The following is a 24,190-nucleotide window of genomic DNA, read 5'->3' as shown; positions in this document are numbered from 1 at the left end:
AAAATTGGTTTGGGATTCAACTCCCTCTAAATCTGAATTATTTGGAACAAAAATTTGCCGAAAAATATCAAATCAAGAGAAAATCTTTAGCACTGGAGGACCCATGAGACACAGAATCTGGAACAACCACAAAATGCTCAAAAGTAAACAGCAATCTTACAGTTTCAGCAACTAGAAACCGAGGGAAAACTAAGATGTGCAGATTGAGGGCGTTCGGGGAAGCTGGAGCTGGATGACTCCCTCTCGCCGACTCTTTGTTCTTCTCGCCGACTCCCTCTCCCGATCTCTGACTCTCCCTCTCTCCCGATCTCCTCAGTCTCTCGATCTCTCTCTCTTCAATCTCTCTTCGCATCTCTGATCTCTCTTGATCTCATCTTTCACTCTCGGTCTCTCTACTCTCTCTGTGTATCTCGACTCGGCGAGAAGAACAAAAGAAGAGGAAAGTAGAATAAGAAAAGGAAGAGGCAGAACTGGAAATAAAGAGGAAAAGGAGAAGGAAGAGATGCGTTTGTTTAGGGTTAGGTTAGAAGTAAGAAACGTTTGTGCCGCTTTCTTCCTTCTTTTTTTTTTTTTTTAAATATGCGGGGCGGGGCGGGGACCCGAGAAAATTCAAGGGTCCCCCCCGCAACCCGCCCCGCACCGCGCGGGGGGGCCAAAAACAGCCCCAAAACCCGCACCATGGGTGCGGGTTTTGGGCTCTGCGGGGAGGATTGGGGCGGTTTCTGCGGGGCGGGGCGGGTTTTGCGGGGATTTGCTTACTCCTAGGTATCATGATTTATTCCGCTGTAGATGCAACTCTGTATATCAGGTACATGTTATGAGGCATGTGCCATATGTTGGCTGAGCGACACGTAGTCGTGTCACTGCGATGACTCGTTTTACGTTTTGTAAAAAAAAAAAAAACAGGTCGTCATATAAGAGGTCGTCGGCTTATTTGTCAACTCTGAAGTAGGAGTCTGAATCCTTCAGGGACTATGTATTGTGGTTCAAAAAGGATAAGTTACCCGTGAATGACCCAAAAGATGACTTGGTCCTAGCCGCATTCCTAGATGGGGTGCTATGGCGGAATTGGCTTGGAAGACCACAACCATGCTCCAAGAGTTCATGAACAAAGCTGAGGAGTTCATTAACACGGAAGAGACAATCGTAGGCTTACTAGAATTTAGGCAAAAGCAAGGCAAAGCTTTTGAGAAGAAACATAAGGAGCCTCAAACAGAAGACAGATATAAAAATTCAAAGAAAAGCTCAAAAAAGTCCGAAGGCCATAAGGCCATACCTCAGAGGGAGTTTAACTTTACTCCTTTGAATACTAATGTGACAGAGATACTCATGCAGATTCAGGACTACCCAGAGATTAGCTGGCCTAGAAAAATGAGAACTTTCCCACAAGCGGGACCAACAGAGGTACTGCGAGTTCTATCGAGATCATGGCCACGACATCGAGGAATGTATAATCATGCACCTTGAAATCGAGAAGCTTATAAAGAATGGGAGGCTTGCAAGATTCATTGTTGATCGGAGACAATAACAGAGGCCCCTTTGGAATTGTAACAATTGGAGAAACTATCTCTGGAGCTTCTTGAAAAACTCACAAGCTCTCTCCGATACAACATGGATGTCTTTGCCTAGACTCATGAGGACATGCCAGGGATTGATCCCTTGGTAATGGTTCATTGGTTGAACGTAGACTCTACAATCAAGCCAGCGAAGCATGAAAGAGGAAGCTTTGCCCCTAAGTGGAATCAAGTCGTGACCGATGAAGTAGACAAACAGACTTCATCAAAGAGCGCATTATACAATTTGGCTTGCTAATGTGGTTTTGGTTAAGAAATTCAATGGCAAATGGAGGATGTGTGCGGATTTCATAGATCTAAACAAGGCATGCCTGAATGATAGCTTCCCACTTCCTCAGATTGACCTTCTAGTGGAGTATAGTAGGTCATGATTTACTTAGCTTCATGGATGCCTTTTTGGGATATAATCAGATTTGCATGTAAGAACTAGATCATGATAAAACTATTAAATCACTATTTATCCTACGGGTTTAAGCGTATAGGAAATAGTAAATTTAATTAATACTTTAATACTCTCCCTCACGTGTGGGCTCAAATTCTTGCTTAATAAATGAGGCTCAACACGTAGAATATTTAATTAACATGAGAGATAAACTGTGGAGTCAATGTTTGAACTCAGGACCTTTAGCTTTAATTATATGTTAAATCACCACTTATCCTGCGAGCTTAAGCTTACAGGAAATAGTAAATTTAATAATTTAGCCAATACTATAACAAAAACAACTTTTATCACCGATTAGGGCTTGTATTGTTACAATGTAATGCTGTCCATACTGAAAAAATGCAGGGGTAACCTATTAAAGGTTGGTCAACATGATGTTCAAGCAAAAGATCGGGAAAAACATATAGGTGTATGTGGATGCCATGCTTGTCAAAAGTTATTAAATCAAAGAATCACATTGTCGATTTGGAGAGACATTCTAAACCTTAAGCGTTTGGTAAAATTACGGGTTGACATTTAAAATGATAGTTTGGCCTTTTAAAATGTTGTGTTTTAAAACACTAGCCTGTTGTCTATGATTTGAAAACTTAGGTTTTTTTTTTACGTTTTCATATCGTAAATTTTTAAAAAACACAATTTCAAACAAAACACCTTTCACAATTTTGTTTAAAAAAGAACTTTCGCAATTTTGTTTAAAACATTCATATTGTATATATTTAGCTAATATGAGGCAAAAATCATGTACAACAACTTGTATTATCACTATTTAAAACACATATTTTGCCTTTTGATTAGTTATTTTTAGGCGAGCACTTTAGCTTATGTATTCCTTTTTTTTTTTTAATAATCATTTTTCTCTTTTATTTATTTTTGTTGTTGTAATCAATTATCTATTTTATCTATTAGGGGTTTAAGAAAATAATAAAAAAATATCTGAAGAAAATAGAAAATGAAATAAAAAGTATGTTAGAATTTGTATTTAATAAATAATAGATAAAACAAAAAATAATAATTTTTTCATTAACTAAAATGAAACATTGTTAAAATGCTCTTAAGAAACCAAAGCTGAAATGCTCTTAAAGAAACCAAAGGATGACCCTATCGACTCCTAGGATTCAACTATTACGACCTCATTTGGTTTGTGAAATGAGTATTTCATTGAGAAATATAATAGTTATTATCGAGAATAAAAGAGAGTGGAATAGAATGGTTATTCCTATTATTTAGTTTGGTAACTCATATATTTTAATTGGAATCCAATTAAAATTACTAAAAAAACCCCACATTATTAGTATTTTAAAAAAAAAGTTTAAAAAAACTCAAATTATATAAGAAAAAAAAATTGAAAACTAGTGTGTGGTCGATAGGGGTATATAAGCGGTTATGGTTAGCGGGTATTGGCTAAAACCGCTAACCGCAACCGCCTAAGGCAGTTATTGAATTTTAACAACCACAAGCGATTATTTTTATAATTGCCGTTTAACGGTTATTATGTTTATAACCGGCGGTTTGAAAACTGATTTTTAATTTGGGCAAGTTTTAATTTGTTTTTTTTTCTAAAAAAAAAAAAAAATTGGACATTTTGGTACAAAATTAACAAATCTAAATATCTATTAAAATAAAAAAATACAAATCCAAATAACCAAATACAAATAAATCCTAAACCAAAACATTACAAATCCAAATCCAAATCTAAATCCAAAACATTACAAATCAAAATAATCAAATACAAATCCAAATAACCAAATACAAACAAATTTTTAATATATATATATAAAAATTATAAGGGTGGACGGTTACTAACCGGCTGCTCCTATCCTTAAAACCGCTTTTAAAATCTGTTATGCGGTTAACGGTTATAAGTGGTTAGCGGTTACGGAGTGGTTATAACTGCTCCGTTTGTACAGGCCTAGTTGCCAACCCCCCATTGAGGGGTCGACCACCCACCAAAGAGTCGGGGATGGTTGCAACCATCCTCAGAGTGGTCTCTAGGGGTGGTCACAACCACCCTCGAAGCGGTCTTTGGGGGTGGCCTCTTTGGTGGGTGACCAGGCCACCCCCGATGAGAATTGGGTGTGGCATGTGCCACCCCCAAATGGTCCTGGGGTGGTCGCACCACCCCTTGGCTCCATATACCAGCCACAACAAATGTGTTTTTTTTTTTTTTAAAAAAAAAAAATTAAAAGAAAATAAAAAATAATGAGTGGTTTGTTTTTTTTTTTTTGTTTTTTTTTTCTTCTTCTTTGAAAATGGGAGTGATTCTTGCACTATTTGTGCACAACAATGACACAACACTAATGCATATTGGGGTGAGACTCAATGTGTGAGCCCCACCCTAATGTACCTTAGTGTTATGTTATTATTGTGCATTGTGAGTGTTTTGATAATTTCCCAAATTCTATATCCCAAAGCAAATCAAGTCTACCTTTATTTCTAGTTTTCTACTCCGTGACGGTTAGGCACAAGCTCACTACATCCTTAAAGGACCTTAACCTCTGTTTGCCCACGGCAACAGTCAGCGTGGCTCCCATGCAGCTACCCAACTACCATTCGCACTACACCCACATTCTCTTCCACCTCACGCGCCTCCCGTCTAAAACTCCGTGACCCATTCGCACCAAGCCGTACGGATCAGTTTCTCCACGCTCGTACTCGCGCGTCAGAGTAAAAGTTCTTAGTTTCTGGTACGAGGGTATGTAGGTAATTTCGCTTATGCTTTAGGATAAAGGCACTTGGTTCCGAAGTAACTGCACTTGGGACTCCTTTAATCCGACAACTCATCATTTGCGCACTCACTCACACCACAAATTCTCTCTCTCAACCGTCCGATCATTTTGTTCTTTCCGATCCGCGTTTGTAATGCTAAGATTTCATAACCTAACTCTAAATCAACGGTCTAGGATTCGCTTCACGTTTATAACATGAGCGCGTCCGCACCATGTTCTTGCTGCATATAATATCTTTGGGTTTTTCAATTTTATGTACATTTCGGCTCTGAGAGAGTACAGTCAACGAGAGAAAAGAAAGCAAAGCAAAAGCAGAAGGAAAAAATGAATGGAGTTTTGGAGCACATTTCCTTGATTTGCAAGCTCTCTCAGTACCACTCACTGGTACTTTCCATCTCTCTCTCTCTCTCTCTCTCTCTCTCTCTCTCTCCCTTACTCATACTTTGTATATATTCTCCGACTTTGTTGTTTCAGAAGCCTGAACCATGTGTTTTGCTTTGTGCTGTGGTTTGATTCATTTTGGTTCCTAGGAATGGTAGATTTGGGGTCTTCAAGCAACGCATTTTTCGGGTAAGTTTCAGATCTGGTCTTGTTCAAGCTCGCGTGTTTTAGTTTTGTATTCTGATTCATGGTTTAGTTTTTGTTTCCGAGGTAACTTTTAGCTACTTGCTCGGAGCAGATCTTTTGGGTTCTAGGGTTTCTTGCAATGTCTTATTAGTGTTTCAGGTTCTAGATTTGCAAGACACTATGACTTAACGTTTGTTACTATGTTCATATAATGTTTTTCTAGTATATTTAGTTACTTAGCAAAAACAAAACAAAGATTTATGTTAGTGTTCTGTGATTTTAAGGTAACTGCTCCAAATTTACTGCTATTTGACTCTGATTGTGATCTTACATGGATCTTAGTTTACCATTCTGACTTAACTGGGTTTCCCTATGATACTTAATTCGTTAGTTGGTTAGCTGAGGAGATGTATGTACTTTGAATTGTTTAATTTGGATCTGTTGGAAGTGTTTGCTTGATACTTTGTTTAGTTGTTTGTTGAGAAAATGTAGGAATCACCTTTCAGCTTTAACCAATAACTAGTGGCATTTATTCGAAAATTGCACGCAAGTAAATGAATGCTGTGGTCAAATTTGGTTCAGTCGTTTCACATGGCATTATATTTTTATGGATTACGTGGTATTGTTTTGTGTGTATAAGCTGTTCTCACATGAAAAAAAATGCAGAGAGTCAGATTCAGGTTCTCGTGATTACTGGTCCTGGCCCTCCTGCAATGGGAAAATCACCGGCAAAATGGATCAAAGCCGTACTGTTTGGGAAGAAGACTTCCAAATCTAATATTTCAAAGGGAAGAGAGGTAATACTAAGCTGATTACTGCACGGATCATATGTCCTGTTACGCAATTTACTATTTTATATCATCTATACAACTGCAGATCCCTATTCAAAAGATATGACTTGTGGCGCAAGAGCTTCCTGTGCAGTCTTCTTTTTACCCTCTCTTTGAACTTTAACTCCTAAACTAGATGGCATCATCCAAATATATATCATATTGGTATGGTATTTTTCTAGACAAAGAGTAAATACTAAGATTCGCTTTATGGAACTTCAGCTTCACACTAAGTTACTTTTAAATTTTGGTACTGAAACTAAAGTATTATACTTTGAATGATAAGAATTTGACGTTCCTGCTGAGAGTTCCATTTTTTTTTTTTAAATGTTCTTCCACCTTCTTATGCAGTGTTCACCAGCTATTCAAGTTCTTGGATAAGTTATGATGTTAAAACGGGCATTGTATATATTATAAAAGTACAAAATTGTTGTCCAGAAGTTCAAAGTATAAACTTTGAACTTTAGATCACACTGTTATGTACATTACCAAATGCAGTATCAACTGTCTCCCATCTATATTATACAGAAGCCCTAATTTTCTCATTGATCATTCTGATGTAGAAAATTACCGGTGAGAAAGAGGTCTTAGTTCCTGCCAAGATATCGGAAGGAAATGTGGCTTTGGATCCTCCTGTGGCTTCACATCCGACCCCTCATACAATTGGTAGAGATGAAGGGAAGTTAGAATCGGAGAACAAGGAAGCTGCAAATACATCACACTATGAAGGGAAAAGTTTGCCAGGGAATCAAGAGAACGAGGCACCGGGATCCACACCCCAAGATGCACCATATGATCCCGAGAAAATTAGGAAGGAGCATGCTGCGACGAAGGCACAGGCTGCTTTTAGGGGTTATTTGGTAATTATTTATTATTGAAGACTGTCATGGTTGGCAATTGAATCTACCTAAAGCCTTTGAACTTTATTTTGCATTCCTGTTGTCGGAACATCCTACATTGAGGGCTTCGGTGGGATAGAGGTCAAGGTTTCAAACACCTGGACCTGCAGGAAAATCCAGCTAGTCATCATTATGTTTGTTTGTGCGTGTGTTATTAGGGTTCCAGTTTTTTTCAAGGGTTACCTTTAATTCATTGTCCATTAGTTGCTTTTTTCTTCTGGAAGCATATTTGTGCCGGCAATATTTTTTCCTTTTCGCTCTTTTTGGACTTGCAGTAGACTTGCCTGGTTTACCCCACTACTACTTTCCCTTTAGATTTTTAGCCTTGATGTAATAAGTATGGCCCTTGTTAGAGAGGTTTGACTGCCTGCATGCATCTCATATTTAATTCTGTGCTGGAGTTAACATCATCGAATTGCTGAAATTCCCTAATGGATCTTCTGGCCAAGAGAAGCTCCTTTGTGCTCCTTACCGCCAAAAGTGCTCTCTCTCTATCTCTATTATAAAGTCATGTTTTCTAAAAATTATGGATTTTAGTACTGGTGTTTGGTCACTTTTTCCATCTATCTGGTTCAGATACATCTCAGTGAACTGGTTGATAATATAAGTAGTTTTGAGCTTATGAAAGTTGTCAATTTATTTCAGATCCAATCCACATTGTATATGTTTTTGTTATAGTTGTCATCATGCCTGCACTAATTAAGCATATTATGAATAAAGGCTCGCCGTGCGTTTCGGGCCCTCAAAGGCATAATAAGGTTGCAGGCACTTATTCGTGGGCACTTGGTTAGGAGGCAAGCTGTTGCTTCTTTGTGCTGTATGCTGGGAATCATAAAGTTTCAGGCACTTGTTCGTGGGAGAAGGGTCAGACATTCTGATCTTGGACTTGAAGTGCATAAAAAATGCAGTCCGGTGCCTCTGGTAATTGTTTTGAAGATCTCTACCAGTAGTCAATCACTCATTATAGACACCTTTCCTTAGTTATATCATGGGGGACATTGTTTCAACTAGGATATTTATTGTCCACAAATATCTGTCCATCTATGACTGAAATTTAGTTCAAGTTTTTCAGGCTGTTTAATGGTTCTACTTTCTTCAAGCACTTTGGCTGGACTATTGGACATTCAAAATGGTGTTGACCCACATATGGATGGTCCAACTAAATGAAACTGACATGGAAAATATTAAATCTTAGTCTGCAAAGACAAGTATTCTGCTATAGGGTTTTAGAAGAATTTGAATTGTCTATAATCTTTACTGCAAACAAAAGGGCTGTCAGGTAGTTTTCCTTCATGAATAATGTTGCAAAAAGTTCCAAAGTACCTTCTTTCACAACTAACTCCATAAATAAAGCCACTAATTGTTTAAGGTTATCATAATAATATATTTCTTTGAATAAAAAGAAATTAAATGTTTGCACCCTCTCTCTCTCTCTCTCTCTCTCTCTCTCTCTCTCTCTCTCTCCCCTACACATTCGTTCACCACTGCTGGTGCAGTAAAAAGTTAGGTGGTTTAACATAATTTAGAAGTCTAAACTCTCAACCACGTAAATCTCCTGGGTTGGATCCATATTCACTCTTCTTTTACAGTACATAACAGATGCAATTGAGGATGATATATGAGTATGAGCATATCCTCTTTCACAAGAGGGCCATTATTGTATTTTCTTTCCCCTGGATGGTCACTCAATTGGTTAAGTGTGGGCGGGTAGGGTTTAATCTTAGGTTCAAATCTTACCCAAAGTAAAAAAAGAAAAGAAAAAGAATAATCATTGTTGCATCTTGTGAGAGGATGCACTTGTTTGTTTTTCAATACCTGGTTTGGCATGACTTTAAACTTTAGAAGTAAGTTATATACATTGATATATGTTCTCTTCCTTCTTATCAAAAAAAATTTGTTCTCTTCCTTGAGTACAAAACTGGGAGATTCAACATAATATATTTCAATGAAATGCACCATTGTGCTTGTTTCACACTTTTATCATTTGTCAATGGTGTATATGGGAAATATAATAATAGTCTCAAAGGCCACCCGGGAAGGCTTTAGGTTTTTATAAACATGCTTAAGCTAGCTGCATTTAATTATGCCTTTGATTATACTTCTACCATTAATTATTTTTCCTTCCTCATCTTTAATCTATCAGGAGAACAAGTCCGGGGTTCCTGTTGGAGTTTATTTGTATATACAAATTGCAAAGTTGTCCGCAAATGCCTTTGTTCGTAAGGTACAGTTGTCCTTTCAATCAGCAATGTATATAGCTACAATGAGAATAATTTAACATGATGTTAAGAGAACGAAATGTGTTGGCTATTATGCTTTTATCTATTTACTGTATTGGCAGTGGCTTTTAAGCTTAAAAGATAAAGCAGGCCTCAGAATTTGGTGAAACTTAATGTTAAATGATAGGGATGCTTACTTCAATACATTACATACAGCTTCGTGAGGGATTCACAAGATCTGAAGATAACTTACTATACCCGTGCCTAATTACTTTTTAATTATTATTATTGTTATTATTATTATTATTATTATTATTATTATTATCGGTTCAAATCTCAAATTTGTTATTATTTTTTTTGATAAAAAATAATTAAAATCAACCTGCGGGGTTGTTGGGTCTCTTCCTTTTTGGGGGTGCTTTGGTCATTCCCTTGTATACTTTCTGTGAGCTTAGGGGCGCCTTTACGCTTTTTCAATAAAATTTATTAGTTATAAAAAAAAAAAATTAAAATCAACCTGAAGCGTATAAAGTTTTCAAGTATATATTGAAATTCTTCAGTTTAGAAGAATCTTGGAATTGTGGTATGTCATTGTGACATGATAGAGGGCAGTCCTGGCAGTTTGACTTTATAATTTTGTTCAGCAAACGTGTAAATTTCAGAATTGCAAGATTACTGTTTGATTGTCCCCTCTAGTTTATTCATGGATTGGAAATCTGACTGCTGGGTTCATTACTTCAGCTCCTTGCGCCATCACCAACTGTAATGCCTCTGCGCCTTCGTTATGATTCTTGGGAACCAAATTCAGTGTCAAACTGGTTGGAACTCTGGTCATCATCCTGCTTTTGGAGACCTATTCCACAACCAAAGAAAATGCCAGACTCAAAATCTCAAAGAAAGCAGGTTAATGGACAAACTGTAGAAGCTCAAATAGGCAGGCCAAAACGTAGCACCTGGAGGCTCCCTGCTGCAAATGTTGGTGGTGCCTCAGTGCCAGCAACCTTTGAACCTGAGAAACCCAAACGTAACCTGAAGAAAGTTTCAAACCATTCTGTAGATCAGGCACAGGAAAATCCAAAACATGAGCTTGAAAAGGTCAAACGTAATTTGAGAAAGGTACATAATCCTGTAGTAGAGAACTCTGTCCAGCTAGAGGTCGAAACTGAGAAACCAAAGCAGAGTATGGAAAAGGCATTGACCAATTCAAGTCCTGATGTTTTAGAACGAGGAATGAGTAGTTCTGGTGAGAAAATGAAAAAAGAGGCAACCTTGACTACATATAAATTGCCTGATGTAGAAACACCTCCTGAACCATTGGCAATGAAAGAGGTGTCCGATTTACCACATGGTGATCAAGCTACAGTGGATTCAAAGCCTTTAACAGAGTGCAGTGGTAAAGATAGAAAAATTCCTGATGACGAAGCAGCGGCAGAGTTAAATGTTTTAATAGAGAGTGGTGTTAAAGATGAGAGCATTTTCATAACAAATGGAGAGTTGAGCCAAAAGGAAGATTCGATAAGCAATGAGAACCCGAAATCCGGCCGGAAAGCTTCTATTGCAGCAAAACAAGAACGCACAGAGAATGCGTCACAGAGCAGTCCAACATTGCCAAGCTATATGGCAGCAACTCAATCTGCAAAGGCAAAGCTGAGAGTTCAGGGCTCCCCAAGGTTTGGACAAGATGGGGTTGAGAAAAATAACAACACACGACGACATTCTCTGCCATCTTCAACTAATGGTAAAATCAGTTCACAGTCACCAAGGACACAGAGACTGGTGCAAACTGGTGGCAAAGGGGGGAATAAAAGTGATAGATCTCTCTTGTCTTCTAGAGATGGGAATGGTATGTTATGCTTGTTTCTCAATAGAGTTTCTGATTCTTATGAACTCAAGAGTGGTTTGAAAATGTTTTGCGTATTTGTTTTTTTTTTTTTTTTTTTTTTTTTTTCTCAAAAGGAACTTCTCTAAGGAATTCCAGTTGAAGTGCTTTTCAGTCCTAAAAGTGAAAATAGCGTAATTTCTGAACCATCAGTTCAGGGTTAATTGGTTTGTTTATTCCGCAATACTGTGAATTATCTTGCTGTGCATTTCAAACCAATATGGCTATCATTTCAGAGGAAGTTCAGCTGAAGCTTTATAGTATTTTCTTATCAAACCATTGATTTCCCAAAAAAAAAAGGCGCACTTTCATTATGCCAAGAAAGTTGATAAAAGAAAACTCTGTCAAATTCCTTTTTCCCTATCTAGTTATGATACACTTGGTGTTGTTTGATTTTGCAGCGAAGGTAACCCAAGCAGAGTGGAAAAGGTAATTTGCAAGCGAAATGGGATCTTCAGGAGTTTAACATAAGGATGCGAAAATTGATGTGGAGTTTTTGATTGATGTGTTTGTGTTGCAAGTGCTCTGAAACTGTAACTTGGACTGTAGTTGGAGGGATGTGTTGGCCAAAGAGCCTTTACTGATTTTTCCTGTATTTGGGGTGGTTGTGAGTTTATGTACATCATAGAGGTTTGAAAGTTTATCATGTCATACTTAAAAATCTGAACTGTGGTTGGTTTTGACAATGCTTTCTGGCTGTTCATAGGGTACTACATTGTGGATATGATGTGATCGTAATTCACCTTTGACCATGTTTTATACTGTTCAATTAACATGTACCTGGATGTGTGGTTATGTCCTGTTAATAAGTTCTAATCACTGCCATTCTCTATAACAAATGTGTCATTGGTTGGCTCTGATCTCTCAATATTCAGACCAGGACAAAGTTTCCACCCAAGACTTTATGCAAAATACACAAAGTATTCCCCTAGCATTTTTGGTTCTTATGAGTTTTCGCAAATATTATGCGAGACAAATACGGTTTAAATGCTGATATCTCTAACTGTTGACCTAAACTCGGAAGAGTCCTAGTTCTCTCGAAAATGATTATTTACCTGGGCTTTTTTTGGAGGAAAAGTTAAACTTTCATTGAAACATGAATAAGGGTACATAAACCACCACAAGGATGTACAAATTACACCACCACAAATGTGTGCACCCATCCCAAACAGAACATATAGACAGTTGCTACTAAAAAAATTCAGCCAACAGAATGGTGCATTTGCGTTAACATACACTTTTGCTTGAATAAGGAGTCGGTTACACATTCTGGGCGAAAGTTAATGACTAGATGAGTACACGCTCAAAGCAAACTGTCAGAGAAACCACAAACAAAACAATACAGGAAAAGCTCAACAGAGAAGCTGTCTTTCGGAAAAAGCCATTGCCAGAAGATGCCCTTCAGCACTCAGACACCAACAGCCTCCAATCACCATCGGCACCACCAGACACGGCAAAACTACTGGTTTGTAGCCATCACGCGTAGCCCAACACAGAAAACTATCTAGGCGCGTGATGACCACGCGCCGACCACCGAGAGACCGCACGACCGTGAAAAGCAGCTGAAGCACTAGAAATTGACGGCGAGTAAGACAGCAGGGCGCGTGTCCAACAGAAGACGACGTAAACTCATAGATCTGGCCTCCAAAAATCTGACAGTGAAAAAAACTCGACCACAATCTCCGCCGTCAACACGCCATGGACGACCACTCCCCTTCGGCACTTTCACCAGTGAACTCACCTGCCACCATAACCTAAAAAAAAAGAAGAAAAATAAAACAACCTCTACTGGATCTACATCGGGGGGACAAAACTCCACAACCCTAGTGGTTGGGAGACTATCCTTCAGTGGGAAACCCAATAAGGTCCAAAAACCACCTTCGCCTAAAAAGGCTAAGGGGAACGACCAAGCCGGAGTGGGGGAGGCATGAAGCCTCTCCCTCCCTCCCTCCCCCCCCCACCACGCGCAAGACAGAAAGCCCTAAAAGAAAGTCTTGGGCTTAAGGCCTTGTCTATGCGTTGTTGATTTTTTGTGGGTGAGGTATATGGATAGGGATTCTTGCAGGAAAGCAATTTGGACCATATGTAAGAGAGCTCTTATAAGACTCACATGTCCAAACAAGTAGCAAGTGCCGAGTAGTTCGCTTGTTGTGTGGATAGGTGGGTCTTATAGGCTACTTTTACATTTACTGTTTAGATCGTTAGCGATCTAAATAGCAAATTGCTTGCCGGAAACCTTAAGGTTTCTGCAATTGTTAGTTTGCTGATTCGCTAATTTGATTGCGCAAGCAAATTCTGCATAATTTGCACATTTCTACATCTATACTGACTCACTGAGGCTAAGGAGACCATGGATTAGCTAATTCTAGGGATCCCCTACAAATACAAGCGTGGAGCACACGGGAATGGCAAGGATCTGATATATGAATATGATGATTCCAAAAAGGAAAATATCCAACAAGCGTTTAAGACCGACAGCAAACATGCATTGGAACTGGACCCACCAATTTTACAGAGAATATAACCTTTATTAACACAAGGATTTGGTTTAACTAATGCTCCGTTTATTTCGGCGTAAAATGATTTTTGAAAAATGATTTCGGCATTTTTCGGTGTTTGGTAGGGGCGAAAATAATAGACAACCGAAAAATGATTTCTGTTTGACAAAAAATGCTTAGTAAATTTAAAAAGCGTAAATCGTTTTCTGAAGACGCCAGACGCGATCGATCTATTTTAAACGACACAGTCGACCCTCACGTTCAAGCAGCCGACCACCATCGAAATATTGCCGGTATCGGAATCCAACAACATCCGGTTAATGTCGCTGAAATCTGGCGACGGAATCCGGCCACCTTTGCTGGAATCCGATCAGCCCAGATTCCGGCGACCAATCTGGTCGGAATCCGGCCACCTGATCAGATTCTGGCCATCTGGCCGGATCTGTCCAGAGAGGCCGGATCCCGGCCGCCCTTGGCCAGAGAGGCCGGATCCCGGCCGCCCTTGGCCAGAGAGGCCAGTTCCCGATCGGCTCTGGCCAGAATGGCCGGACGGATCTGGCCAGATCCGGCCTCTTTGGCAAGATTTTATGCCGGAATCCGGCCACTTTTGCCGGAATCAGGCTATTCCAGATTTCGACGAAACTGTCCGGATTCCGGCCTTTATCTCGAATTCTGGCTATATTAGCCGGAATCAGGTAAAAATGGTCAGAATCTTGTTGGTCAGTGACCGAATCTCGTCATCGATGATTTTTATATTAATATTTATATGTTTTGAATAAAAATTAATTTTTGTAGGTTAATATGATTGAATGAAAATATGAAAAATATTTGTGATTTTCTGTACGCGTCAAACACCGAAAAATGCTTTCGGCGAAAAATATTTTCCAGAAAAATAACTTCCCTGAAACCATTTTACGACGGAAACCATTTTACGTCGAAACAAACGGAGCATAAAAAAAAAAAAATTACACAACAATGTAATAATATATAAATAAATCATTGCGGTATATAGCAAAATCATGTATACAACTCGAAAGTAAATGTGTCAATGATATTCAGTACTGCTAATTTGATTTGGATCAAATACAACTCCATGAACAAGTCCCGACCGGCCTAAGAAATTTCTTTGAGAAGTCACTGTTGAAGGCATTGGTTGAACATTAGGGGGGACTGGAATCTCAGGTGAGTGGCCAGAAATACAGAGGGTTCCAGAATCATCTTGCTCCCAGTACACTTCTACCATAATCCCTCTAGGATTCTCTTCAGATTCTGTTCCTGGAATTCCCACAAGCCTGGCTCCCAAAGGTATCTGCGCAATTATTGTAAGAGGAAATAAGATGAGGGAGTGCACGCAAATACCTTTAAAGCTTTTCCCCTCATGTATTTGCAATTCCAAAAATACAATAAATGAAAAAACAAATTCCACTTACCGAAACTGAGGCACCAGAAGATGTTAAAGTCAGAGTTGCCAACCTCCCTTCGGCTGCCGCACTCTCTAGCTCTGCCTGCTTTGCAATATTCAAGAAAACTTCTTCCAGTGTTGTAAGACCCAGTTGGATGTCTGATATACCAAATTCATTTTCTCTATCTTGGAGCTCCTCGAAAAATTTCTGTTTGAAAGATAAAACAGGCAACGTTAAAAAACAAACAAAAAAAAGAAAAAAGACATTATTATAAGTAAAACCATTTCATTAGACACTACAATGAAAACTGTTGAAGTTACCAAATCATGTAGAAATGGTATTTAAAGACATTATAAAGATGACAAAGGACAGATGTAATAGAAACGAAAACAAAATACAACATAAAAGATCCTTACCGTCAAAAGCTTCTCTCTATCATGAGGAATCACAAAAGTCAAAAAGGCTTTATTCTCCTCTTTCGGTACTATATCCAATCGCTGTAAAAACATTCCCCAAGTTAGAAACCAACCTATTTTTATGTTTATGAAAAACTATAATCAATTACTTGTTTCACATACATCTTTGAAAAACTGCTTCACAGCCTCATGATGAATTGTAGAAGCTGCAGCTCCATGGGGAGGAGAATGAGTCTGTGGAGTCTGTCCATTATTGCTTCCAAGGAAGCTAACATTAGCAATGAAACCAGTGCCAAACCGTGACTTCAACCTGATTGAGGTTCCAATGCAGCGAAGTCTACCCTTGGCCATGATTCCTATGCGGTCACTTAAAATATCAGCTTCTTCCATTGAATGTGTTGTTAGGACAATGGCACGACCTTTCTTTGCATCATTTATTATGTCCCAAACATGTCTTCTCGTTATTGGATCCATGCCAGTTGTCTGCCGATCAAGGGGAAAATGAAACTTATCATAAATAGATAGATCAAGTAAATAAATATCTGAGTGACAATATTCCTATCTGGGTACCGGCTCATCCAAAATGACTAACTTCGGATCGCCAATAAGGGCTATTGCAAAACTGAGGCGACGTTTCATTCCTCCACTGTAACTCCCAGCTCTCATTTTGGCCGCCTCAGTGAGTCTCACCTCTGCCAATGAATTCTGAGCAACCTGCATTTGAGAAGAACTGTTTATCTTAAAGAAGAATGAAAACGAACATCAACAATAAATTCCGTCTGGGGATCATAGAGTATGTTTTGAATCTTCAAAAATTGGTAAGGAAGAAAGCAGGTGATACACCATTTTGCTTGCATATTACATACCGATTTAATAGAAGCAGGGGGTAGGCCTTTGATACTAGCAAAGAGGTGAAGGTGCTCTTGACCAGACAATGCATCCCAAAGGATATCAAACTATTGAGAGATGCAAAATTCAAGATTAGCACACAACTTCTTTTCTGAGTCATTGCTATTGAAAACTATGTTATATATAACTGAAAACATGTGGCAATCCACATTCATCAATAGACACACGTAGAGGTCACCTGGGGACAAACTCCTATAATTCTGCGGATGTTTGACATGCCAACTGCTCTTCGGATTGAATTTCCATAAATTAATGCTGTTAACAACACAGATTTGGATGTTACACCCTTCTTGACTTCATTTCAACAGGAGAGAGAGAGAGAGAGAGAGAGAATCACCATCTCCATCAGTCACTGGTGTAATGCCAGTCAAACAATTAATTGTCGTAGTTTTTCCAGCTCCGTTGGGTCCAAGAAGACAAAATAACTGATCTTTTGCAAAGTTCACCCATAAGCCCTGAAGGTAAGTAGCAAATAAGCAGAGTTAAATCCATAAAAACATAAATACCACCCATGACAGCATCATTATGGTCATCTTATGCCTAATGATGCTTGATAACAATCAATAAACTGGGAAGAAAAAAAAAACTTGATGATAGTGATACAAGAAAGAACATAAATCTGGGTGAGAATAAATGCTCCGCAAGGCACCTAACGTATAGTGATGGATAGCAGGATCCACCACTATAGATTCTCCACGACAACCCCATAAGCCAACAATTAATCGTATTGATTGATACACATAATCTAGGTATGTAGTCTACCCAGCTCTGCCTGTGCCCCCTGATATATAAACCAAGAATGAAAGAGTTAATGGTGGAAAAACAGAAGCCTGTGCATTGAACAGATCAGATATCTGATTAGGTCAATTTCATAAAACCATCATCCTTACAAACTATCCATCACTAGGACCTTCCACCAACTTATACCAACTACATGATCAGGTAGATATGGAAAAAAAAAAAAACACAAAAAGCTTGCTTTGATTCCCTCAACTTGGCCAAAACTAATGTTGGAAAGAGGTGCTTACCCTAAGGGCATGGTAAGGTGGAGTCTTCTTGCATTTACAGCAACCACACTGCCTAGTCCCAGGATATGTCTTTGCAAGACCACGTATTTGAACAGCAACATTTGGATCAACAACGCCTTCCTGTGTTTGGTGTTTTACTAGGTTTTCCTCTTCAAGGACATCTCCATCATCTGGAGTAATATGCTCCTGCTGTGGGACAGAACCTATGCAACTACAAATGCCACCATCTATGATGAGAGAGTGGGGAAAAGAATCAGTCATAATTCCAGGCAATGGGGAGAACTCGTGAGCAGAGACTGAAGATCAAGCTGAATTACCTTTCACTTTGCTTCCACCTTTCCCCATCCAATACCAAGGGTTTAGGAAGTAAAACACTGATTTTCTCACACCAGATGCATTTGGGATTATATTGTCGAAGTAGATAGCCAATACTAACCACAGACAAAACGTTGCAAAGAGCCATTTGTAAATATCATCCTGTCAAGAATACAATAAACACAAAATAACTAAAATGGAAGTGATTCAGCTTAGATTAAAGTAAAGACAGAAAAAAGAATAAGGAATACAAAAGGGAGAAATTGAGGAAGGAAGGTGTCATATGCAATTTTTCACTAGAATGTATATAGTGATCAATGTATTATCAATATTATTGGGTTTTGAGCTCGAAGTCTTCACATACAATTGTTATCACACACTCCATATCATTTAGGGCGCACTCGGCCCGCCTACTCCAGCTCACCCCAACATCTTGAGGGGTTGAAGTTGCATCAGAAAGCAGACTTAGAGCTTGAGCAAGAAGATTAGGTGGGAACAACGACCAGATAGCTCTTAAGTTACTAGAGACGCTTTGAGTGTAGGGAAATCCGAATAATGTAACAAGCTGCAAGGACAAATTAGAAACATATTAGTACAAGTGAACCGATCGATAACTCCTATCATAGAGATTTAGCAAGGGAATCTTGCCTGGGTCAAAAAGCCAACAATATATACGGAGAAACCCACTGTTGTGGATGAAGATGACTTGCTAATAAAGGATGACAACATGAAGGCAAAGCCAATCTAGCATCAAAAGTTAGAAAGACAGATCAAGGGTGACTATTTAAAATGGGCTGGGTTAATTAAGAACCAAAATCACCACGAATAAACATAAAGTCAAACAATGACCTATACGTCTTGCAGGAAATACTCTTACCATATTGAGTTGGAAAAGAAAGAACACAAAGAACACAACCGCAAAACTGTTGTGCAAAAAAAAATCAAACTGAAACATCATGCCAACGAGAACTAAGAAAAGCGAGGAGAAAAGCGTGAGAAATCCTTCCCATGTGAGCCATGAGAGCCAGTAGGCAGAATCATAAAGACCCATCATATTCATTGCCTGTGAGGATAAAAACCAAAAATGAAAAATAGAACAATTCTGCAAAGGGACGGCAATATTAATCCTATTTTTAACTTTAGATTGCGGAAGGTCGATCAATACCTGGCGAAGTTTAAGCTCTTTCTCTGCGATCAAAGAACTGATTTGAACCACAAAAGTAAACATGGCAATTGCAAGGAAAAAGGTTGGTCCTATTGTACCCAATGCAGAGAAAGTTTCCGCAGCCGGGTGTGCGAATTCCTTGAACCCGACAACCCAGCTAAAGCCTGGGTCTGAACATGCACAGAATCATCAAATTATTGGTATATTTAGTCAAATGCAGAAATGGAGATCACATATAAAATCATGTGACTAGAAAATTCCAAACAAGAATTTAATACCTCCAATCAGATATCTCGCAATCTCACGCTCAGCAGCAATTTGAAGAGGTATTTGAAATTTAAATGTGGGATCTTCATAGTTCCCTCGCACTGAAACTGGAGTTGAATTAGTCTGTATACCGTAGCTAATTACAGTAGCGTTTCTTTCGACAAAATGCAAAGCTCCTGGGCACCTCATTGGATTACTAAGAAGCCATGCATCTACTTCACTTGGTGTTCCAAATGATTGTACCTGCATAAACCGCGATTAAATCTCAATAAACTCCACTTTTTATCTTAACACCAAAGCTCGAAACACGCAATTCTTTTTCTCAGCAACCAAACAGAAGCACCTACCTTGCTCTCCGGAATCGGCCTGCCAGGGTTATTGGCCATGATGTTGGTCACAATCCTCCGAGCCGCGGCACTCGCATTCCCGCTCCACAGAAGGTCGAAGCAGGGGAGCTTGGTGTAGAACTTGTCCTCGCAGGGCGGGATCGGCGGCAGGAGCAGGGGCTTGGGGTCCGTCACGCTACTGTCGGCCATGGAAGTCGAGTAGCTAGCCTCGGTGGCCTTCTGGATGGAGAAGAGGAGGAAGATGAAGAATAAGGACGAGAAGAGCTGCACGAACGTCGCCGTCTTGTTCCGCCACGAGAGCAGGAGGTTCTTCTGTAGAAGCGCTGCATATTGCTGCCAGAGCAGCGGAAAACCGCGCCGTAAGTTCATGCTTTTACCGTTTTACGGGTTTTGGCTTTCCAGGAATTGTTTTTCTGGAGGGGAAGTTGGAATGTTGAGGGTGGTATTTATATTTATACCGGGGAATCCAAGAAAAGGAACGTTGAAAAGGCGCGGTTTTGGGGCTGGTTTTTAAGGGAATTACGAGGTTTGCCACTGGCTTCGTTGTGATTACCAAAGGGTGGATTTTATTGAAGCCTTTTTTGTGGCCGAATGAGCTCTCAATAGTCAAGATTATATGGTATGTTAATTAACATAATATACGCAATTAAGAACAAATTTCACTGTCACCCATCTACACAAATTCCGATTATCATGCAATTACACCGTAAAATTAATAATAATTTTTTTTACGATAACTAGTGATTTAAAATTGCAGAGCTAAATACAGTCTTTAAGGAATAAGTTGGATTATTCTTTCAGGCTTCTTCTGAGGATAAGAGAGTTAAGAGATGGGTGAACAGCAATCAAGGCAGCCATGATTGGCAATTAGGCATCTTAAATACGATTCTCTGTTACATTTAGTCATCTTATTAGACCAATAGATGGACAAGTATACACTCTATTATGACAGGAAAGAATTTGGACCAGATGTATTTGCAATTCTCCTTTAATGGTAGGGTTTTCAAAAAAAAATTCCAAAAATGTGATTTTGTGTTAGCATCCCATCACCTTATGCTTTTATGGACTAAAACAATAAATCATATGGGCAGGGTTGGCTTATTAAGCGGAATGGGATTATTTCCATTTCAAATGAAATAGGTATTATCCATTTTATGGTACGTATGGATTTAAAGTTGATATATTTAATAGTGTACATCATTTTACATTATTTAAATTTTTAAAAGACGTGTTAATGTTGGCTTCATATACACCGTTAGATGCACCAACTTTAAATTATGACATTTCATTTGAAATGGATAATACTCATTTCATTAAATGAAATGGAGAGGATCCTATTCCGCTTAATAGATTTTGAGGCCTAAAGCGACAAATGTAGGTGAGGTCTTTTTTATATTTAAATATTTAACTAAATAATTTTAATTTTAAATCATTCTTCTTGCTTTTTGCCTTCAATTTTTTTTTTTTTTTTTTTTTTTTTTTTTTTCCAAACGACTTGCTAAATTCATCTCTGTTAGGAGACATTTAATTTCAACGGATGTGATATTTTACGTTGAGTTACATATAATTCTTTTTCGCAAAACGGAAATTTACTTTATTCTAAAAATTATTTTAATGAACAAACTTAGTCAATATGTTGGTTTTAAGTTCATATGAAATTACGAGTTTAGTAACTGATGCAATTAATGTAACTTTCCATTTTTATTTCTTTTCCTCCTTTATATCCTAGAATTCAATTTTTTGTCTTTATTTTTTTTACCCTATTTGAGGCCTTAATTAAAAGCACTTACTAACTTTTTTTGTCATAATATTATTTTTACCTTAATTGGAACCTTAATTAAAGAGCATTGACTTTTTTTCTTTTTCTTTTTGTCATAAATGGAGTTTTATTTATTTTTTTTAATAAAACAAAATTTAATTATACTATATTTATTTGGGACATTATTTCATCCGGAGCCCTAAACGATTGCCTAATCCGCTTAGGCATTTAGCCGGCCATGCATATGGGATAGTGACAAATCTTTTGAAAACCAAATTTTTGAAAAATAATTTTTAAAAATCTAGCCTTTCTCTTATCAAAATTGTCGCCCTCATTACAAATCTCGCTTGTGCTCGGCGTCGGAAGGAGCCAAATGAGACTTGATCTTTCATTTTCATGTTCAGATTGATGAAAAGAAGAGGTTCATTTTGGGGCAATGCTACTTTCACATGTAAAAGGGCAATTTCGTCAATTAAGTTGCAGAGGATGAAGGGCAAATTGGTCATCTGGATTGCGATGACACTGAATAATGTATGGTTGTACCTCAAACCCGGAAATGTATGACCCTGGGGAGATTTTACGTCGATTTGGATGGGTCGAACCAGTTTACAAATTTGTCTTAATAGGTTCGAATAGTCTTTTTCTTTTGGTCAACTTTTCTACCTTTTTTTTTTTTCCGAAATTGGCAACCACGTACTTCTTCAAAACCCGTTGAATAGGTGGTTAGCTTGTTGATTACTTCCTCTTTTGGATGGCCTGCAAGATTGTATGTATGGATGAATATTAACGACAATTTATTGTTATTTATAATTATTTGCTATATGCATATAATGTTTACGTAATACTTATTATTTTAGTTATTAAAATTTTGATCTGTCACGTGACAGTTTACGTGACATTTATTTTTCTTAAAATGTAAACGGCTTCTAATTAAGTTTGTGAGAGATGTAGTAAAGTAAAAGCTTTGTTACTCCATTTATTTTTTTTTCGTTTAAAAAAATTTGTTGATAAAATAACCTATTTTCCAAGGACATCATCTTGATTATCTCTAGCTAATTCTCATTTAATTTTGAAACCAGTTTGTAAAAACCTTATGTAAATCAAGTCTAAAAATGACTTGTTCTTTTAAGCTATTAAAAAGTATATATATATATATATATATAATATAAGTCACATGTTAAAAGATACATTAGAAATTTTCTGAAAAAAATAACGAATTGTTTGAGAATTGTGTTTTAAAAAAATTGCGATTTGAAAACGCAGAATTTTTTTTTCAAATCGCAAAAAGGGGATGCTTTTTTGAAAACGCATAATTTTAAAGGCTAACTTGCGATTTTAAAGGCCAAACTTTGATTTTGCCAAACGCTTAACTGTATTTTTAAAAATTATTTTTTTAAATCACACATTTTAAAATTACTATTTTAAAATCGTACTTTTAAAATTGCAAACCCAAACAAACATTTTAAAGTGTATTTGAATATGCGGATAGTGAATAATTGCGATTGATATCCATTCGTATGCGTATGCGTGTACAACCCTAGGCCATTAGAGCATTCCTAGTAACTAAAAAGCTATTTTGGTGAGCTAATTTGATAAAAATACTAAAAAATCACTATCAACAGTCTCATCACTTTAAACAAAAAAGTTTTAGTGAGTGAAAATACTCACCAATTTTTATGAGTAATATTCACTCACCAACTCATTCACCAATTTTGTTTCACCTTTCTCACTTACATGATCAGTACACTTTTTTCCTTTTTTTCTCTCATTTTCTACTCCCATCTCCCATATCTCTTATACGATAATGTACGTCCTTATTTCATGGACATGAAGGATTCCTTGTCCCTGACATAAACTTTATGATTCTTTCATTTTTTTTTTCTTTCTTTATTGAATTTGGTTGAGAAGCAAATGAAAACTTCCGTGAATTTCTTAACAATAATCTAATCTCAAGATAAAGGTATATGATAGCTTGTTGTATAAAAAGATTAAATAAAGACAGAATAAAGAAATCTGAAAAAATATTATTTGAATGGAATAATATTATTTAATGAATTTCTTTCTTTTTTGAATTTGGTTGAGAAGCAAATGAAAACTTCTGTGAATTTCTTAGCAATGATCTAATCTCAAGATGAAGGTGTATGGTAGCTTGTTATATAAAAAGATTAAATAGAGAAAGAATAAATAAATATGAAAAAAAAAATTATTTAAATGGAATAGTTATAATGAATAGTTAAAATATTGATCCTGGAGAATTTTAAAAAAGTGGCTCACTAGAATAAAGAAAAATGATTTGTAGCTACTTTGGTGAGTAAAATTTGATGAGGTTACTAGGAATGCTCTTATACGCTTCACAAATAGTCAAACCGTGTGAAGGGCAGCATTGTCATTTAGCGAAGGGTAGTTTCGGTAGAGAAACATGTCCAGCCAAATGCAAAACCATTTCCGAAAATAAATCAAAAGACTGGGGAGTAAACCGGGCGGCTTACTCCGTGCGACGAAACGCATAAATACGCTTCAAATTCCGAAGAGTTTAAACGCTCAAAGTTCACGAGCAGAGCAAAAGAGAAAAAGCCGACAATATCTCAAAGAGCTTCCAATCAATTCTTTGGCGGGGATTTTGAATTTCCGTTACACGAGAGGGAGGTTTGTAACGGTCGAATATCTCTGTGGTGTGAAAGTCCTTTGCTTCGGCTTCAATGGCGGACCCATCACCTGGTCCTGCCAGCTTCTGGACCCAGGCTAATGCTCTGCTAAGAAAGAACGTCTCCCACCAGGTACCCTCTTCTTTCTCCGAGTTCTGAGAGTAGTTCTAACAATCTGTGGCCTAATTCTTGGAAATTTCTCAAGGTTGTTTATATGGATGAGCCCAGTACTGGCTTAGATCCAGCTTCAAGAAACAATTTATGGAATGTTGTGAAGCGCGCAAAGCAAGATCGGGCAATCA

The 24,190-nt window shown here is 37.8% G+C and overlaps 2 protein-coding genes across 4 annotated transcripts; one reads left to right on the top strand and one right to left on the bottom strand.

The window, feature by feature from the left end:
* The first annotated feature begins 4,974 nt into the window (after positions 1–4,974).
* Positions 4,975–11,822, top strand: LOC133875024 (protein IQ-DOMAIN 31). 2 transcript variants are annotated; one of them, XM_062313004.1, is made up of 8 exons: positions 4,975–5,126; positions 5,273–5,312; positions 5,976–6,106; positions 6,703–6,999; positions 7,759–7,959; positions 9,182–9,262; positions 9,999–11,100; positions 11,538–11,822. In XM_062313004.1, the coding sequence occupies exons 3-8, from the start codon at positions 6,023–6,025 to the stop codon at positions 11,567–11,569; spliced, it is 1,797 nt and encodes a 598-aa protein (XP_062168988.1). In that variant the 5' UTR covers positions 4,975–5,126; positions 5,273–5,312; positions 5,976–6,022; the 3' UTR covers positions 11,570–11,822. The 2 variants fall into 2 exon arrangements, with proteins under 2 accessions (XP_062168988.1, XP_062168989.1); XM_062313005.1 differs by having other exon boundaries at positions 4,998–5,126; positions 5,217–5,312.
* A 2,790-nt stretch (positions 11,823–14,612) lies between these two features.
* On the bottom strand, positions 14,613–19,916 carry LOC133874499 (ABC transporter A family member 2-like). 2 transcript variants are annotated; one of them, XM_062312333.1, is made up of 16 exons: positions 19,485–19,915; positions 19,149–19,380; positions 18,871–19,040; positions 18,583–18,768; positions 18,354–18,449; positions 18,070–18,270; positions 17,708–17,867; positions 17,391–17,617; positions 16,700–16,817; positions 16,541–16,617; positions 16,320–16,409; positions 16,024–16,167; positions 15,616–15,936; positions 15,454–15,534; positions 15,065–15,244; positions 14,613–14,943 (listed from the first exon to the last, which is right to left on the bottom strand). In XM_062312333.1, exons 1-16 carry the CDS (start codon positions 19,851–19,853, stop codon positions 14,680–14,682), a joined length of 2,916 nt encoding a protein of 971 aa, XP_062168317.1. In that variant the 5' UTR covers positions 19,854–19,915; the 3' UTR covers positions 14,613–14,679. The 2 variants fall into 2 exon arrangements, with proteins under 2 accessions (XP_062168317.1, XP_062168316.1); XM_062312332.1 differs by having other exon boundaries at positions 18,583–19,040; positions 19,485–19,916.
* Positions 19,917–24,190: the final 4,274 nt, after the last annotated feature.

The sequence above is a fragment of the Alnus glutinosa genome, chromosome 8, assembly GCF_958979055.1.
Source record: "Alnus glutinosa chromosome 8, dhAlnGlut1.1, whole genome shotgun sequence".
NCBI lineage: Eukaryota > Viridiplantae > Streptophyta > Magnoliopsida > Fagales > Betulaceae > Alnus > Alnus glutinosa.
Note: the sequence above shows the minus strand (reverse complement) of the source record. Positions and strands in the feature narration are given on the sequence as shown.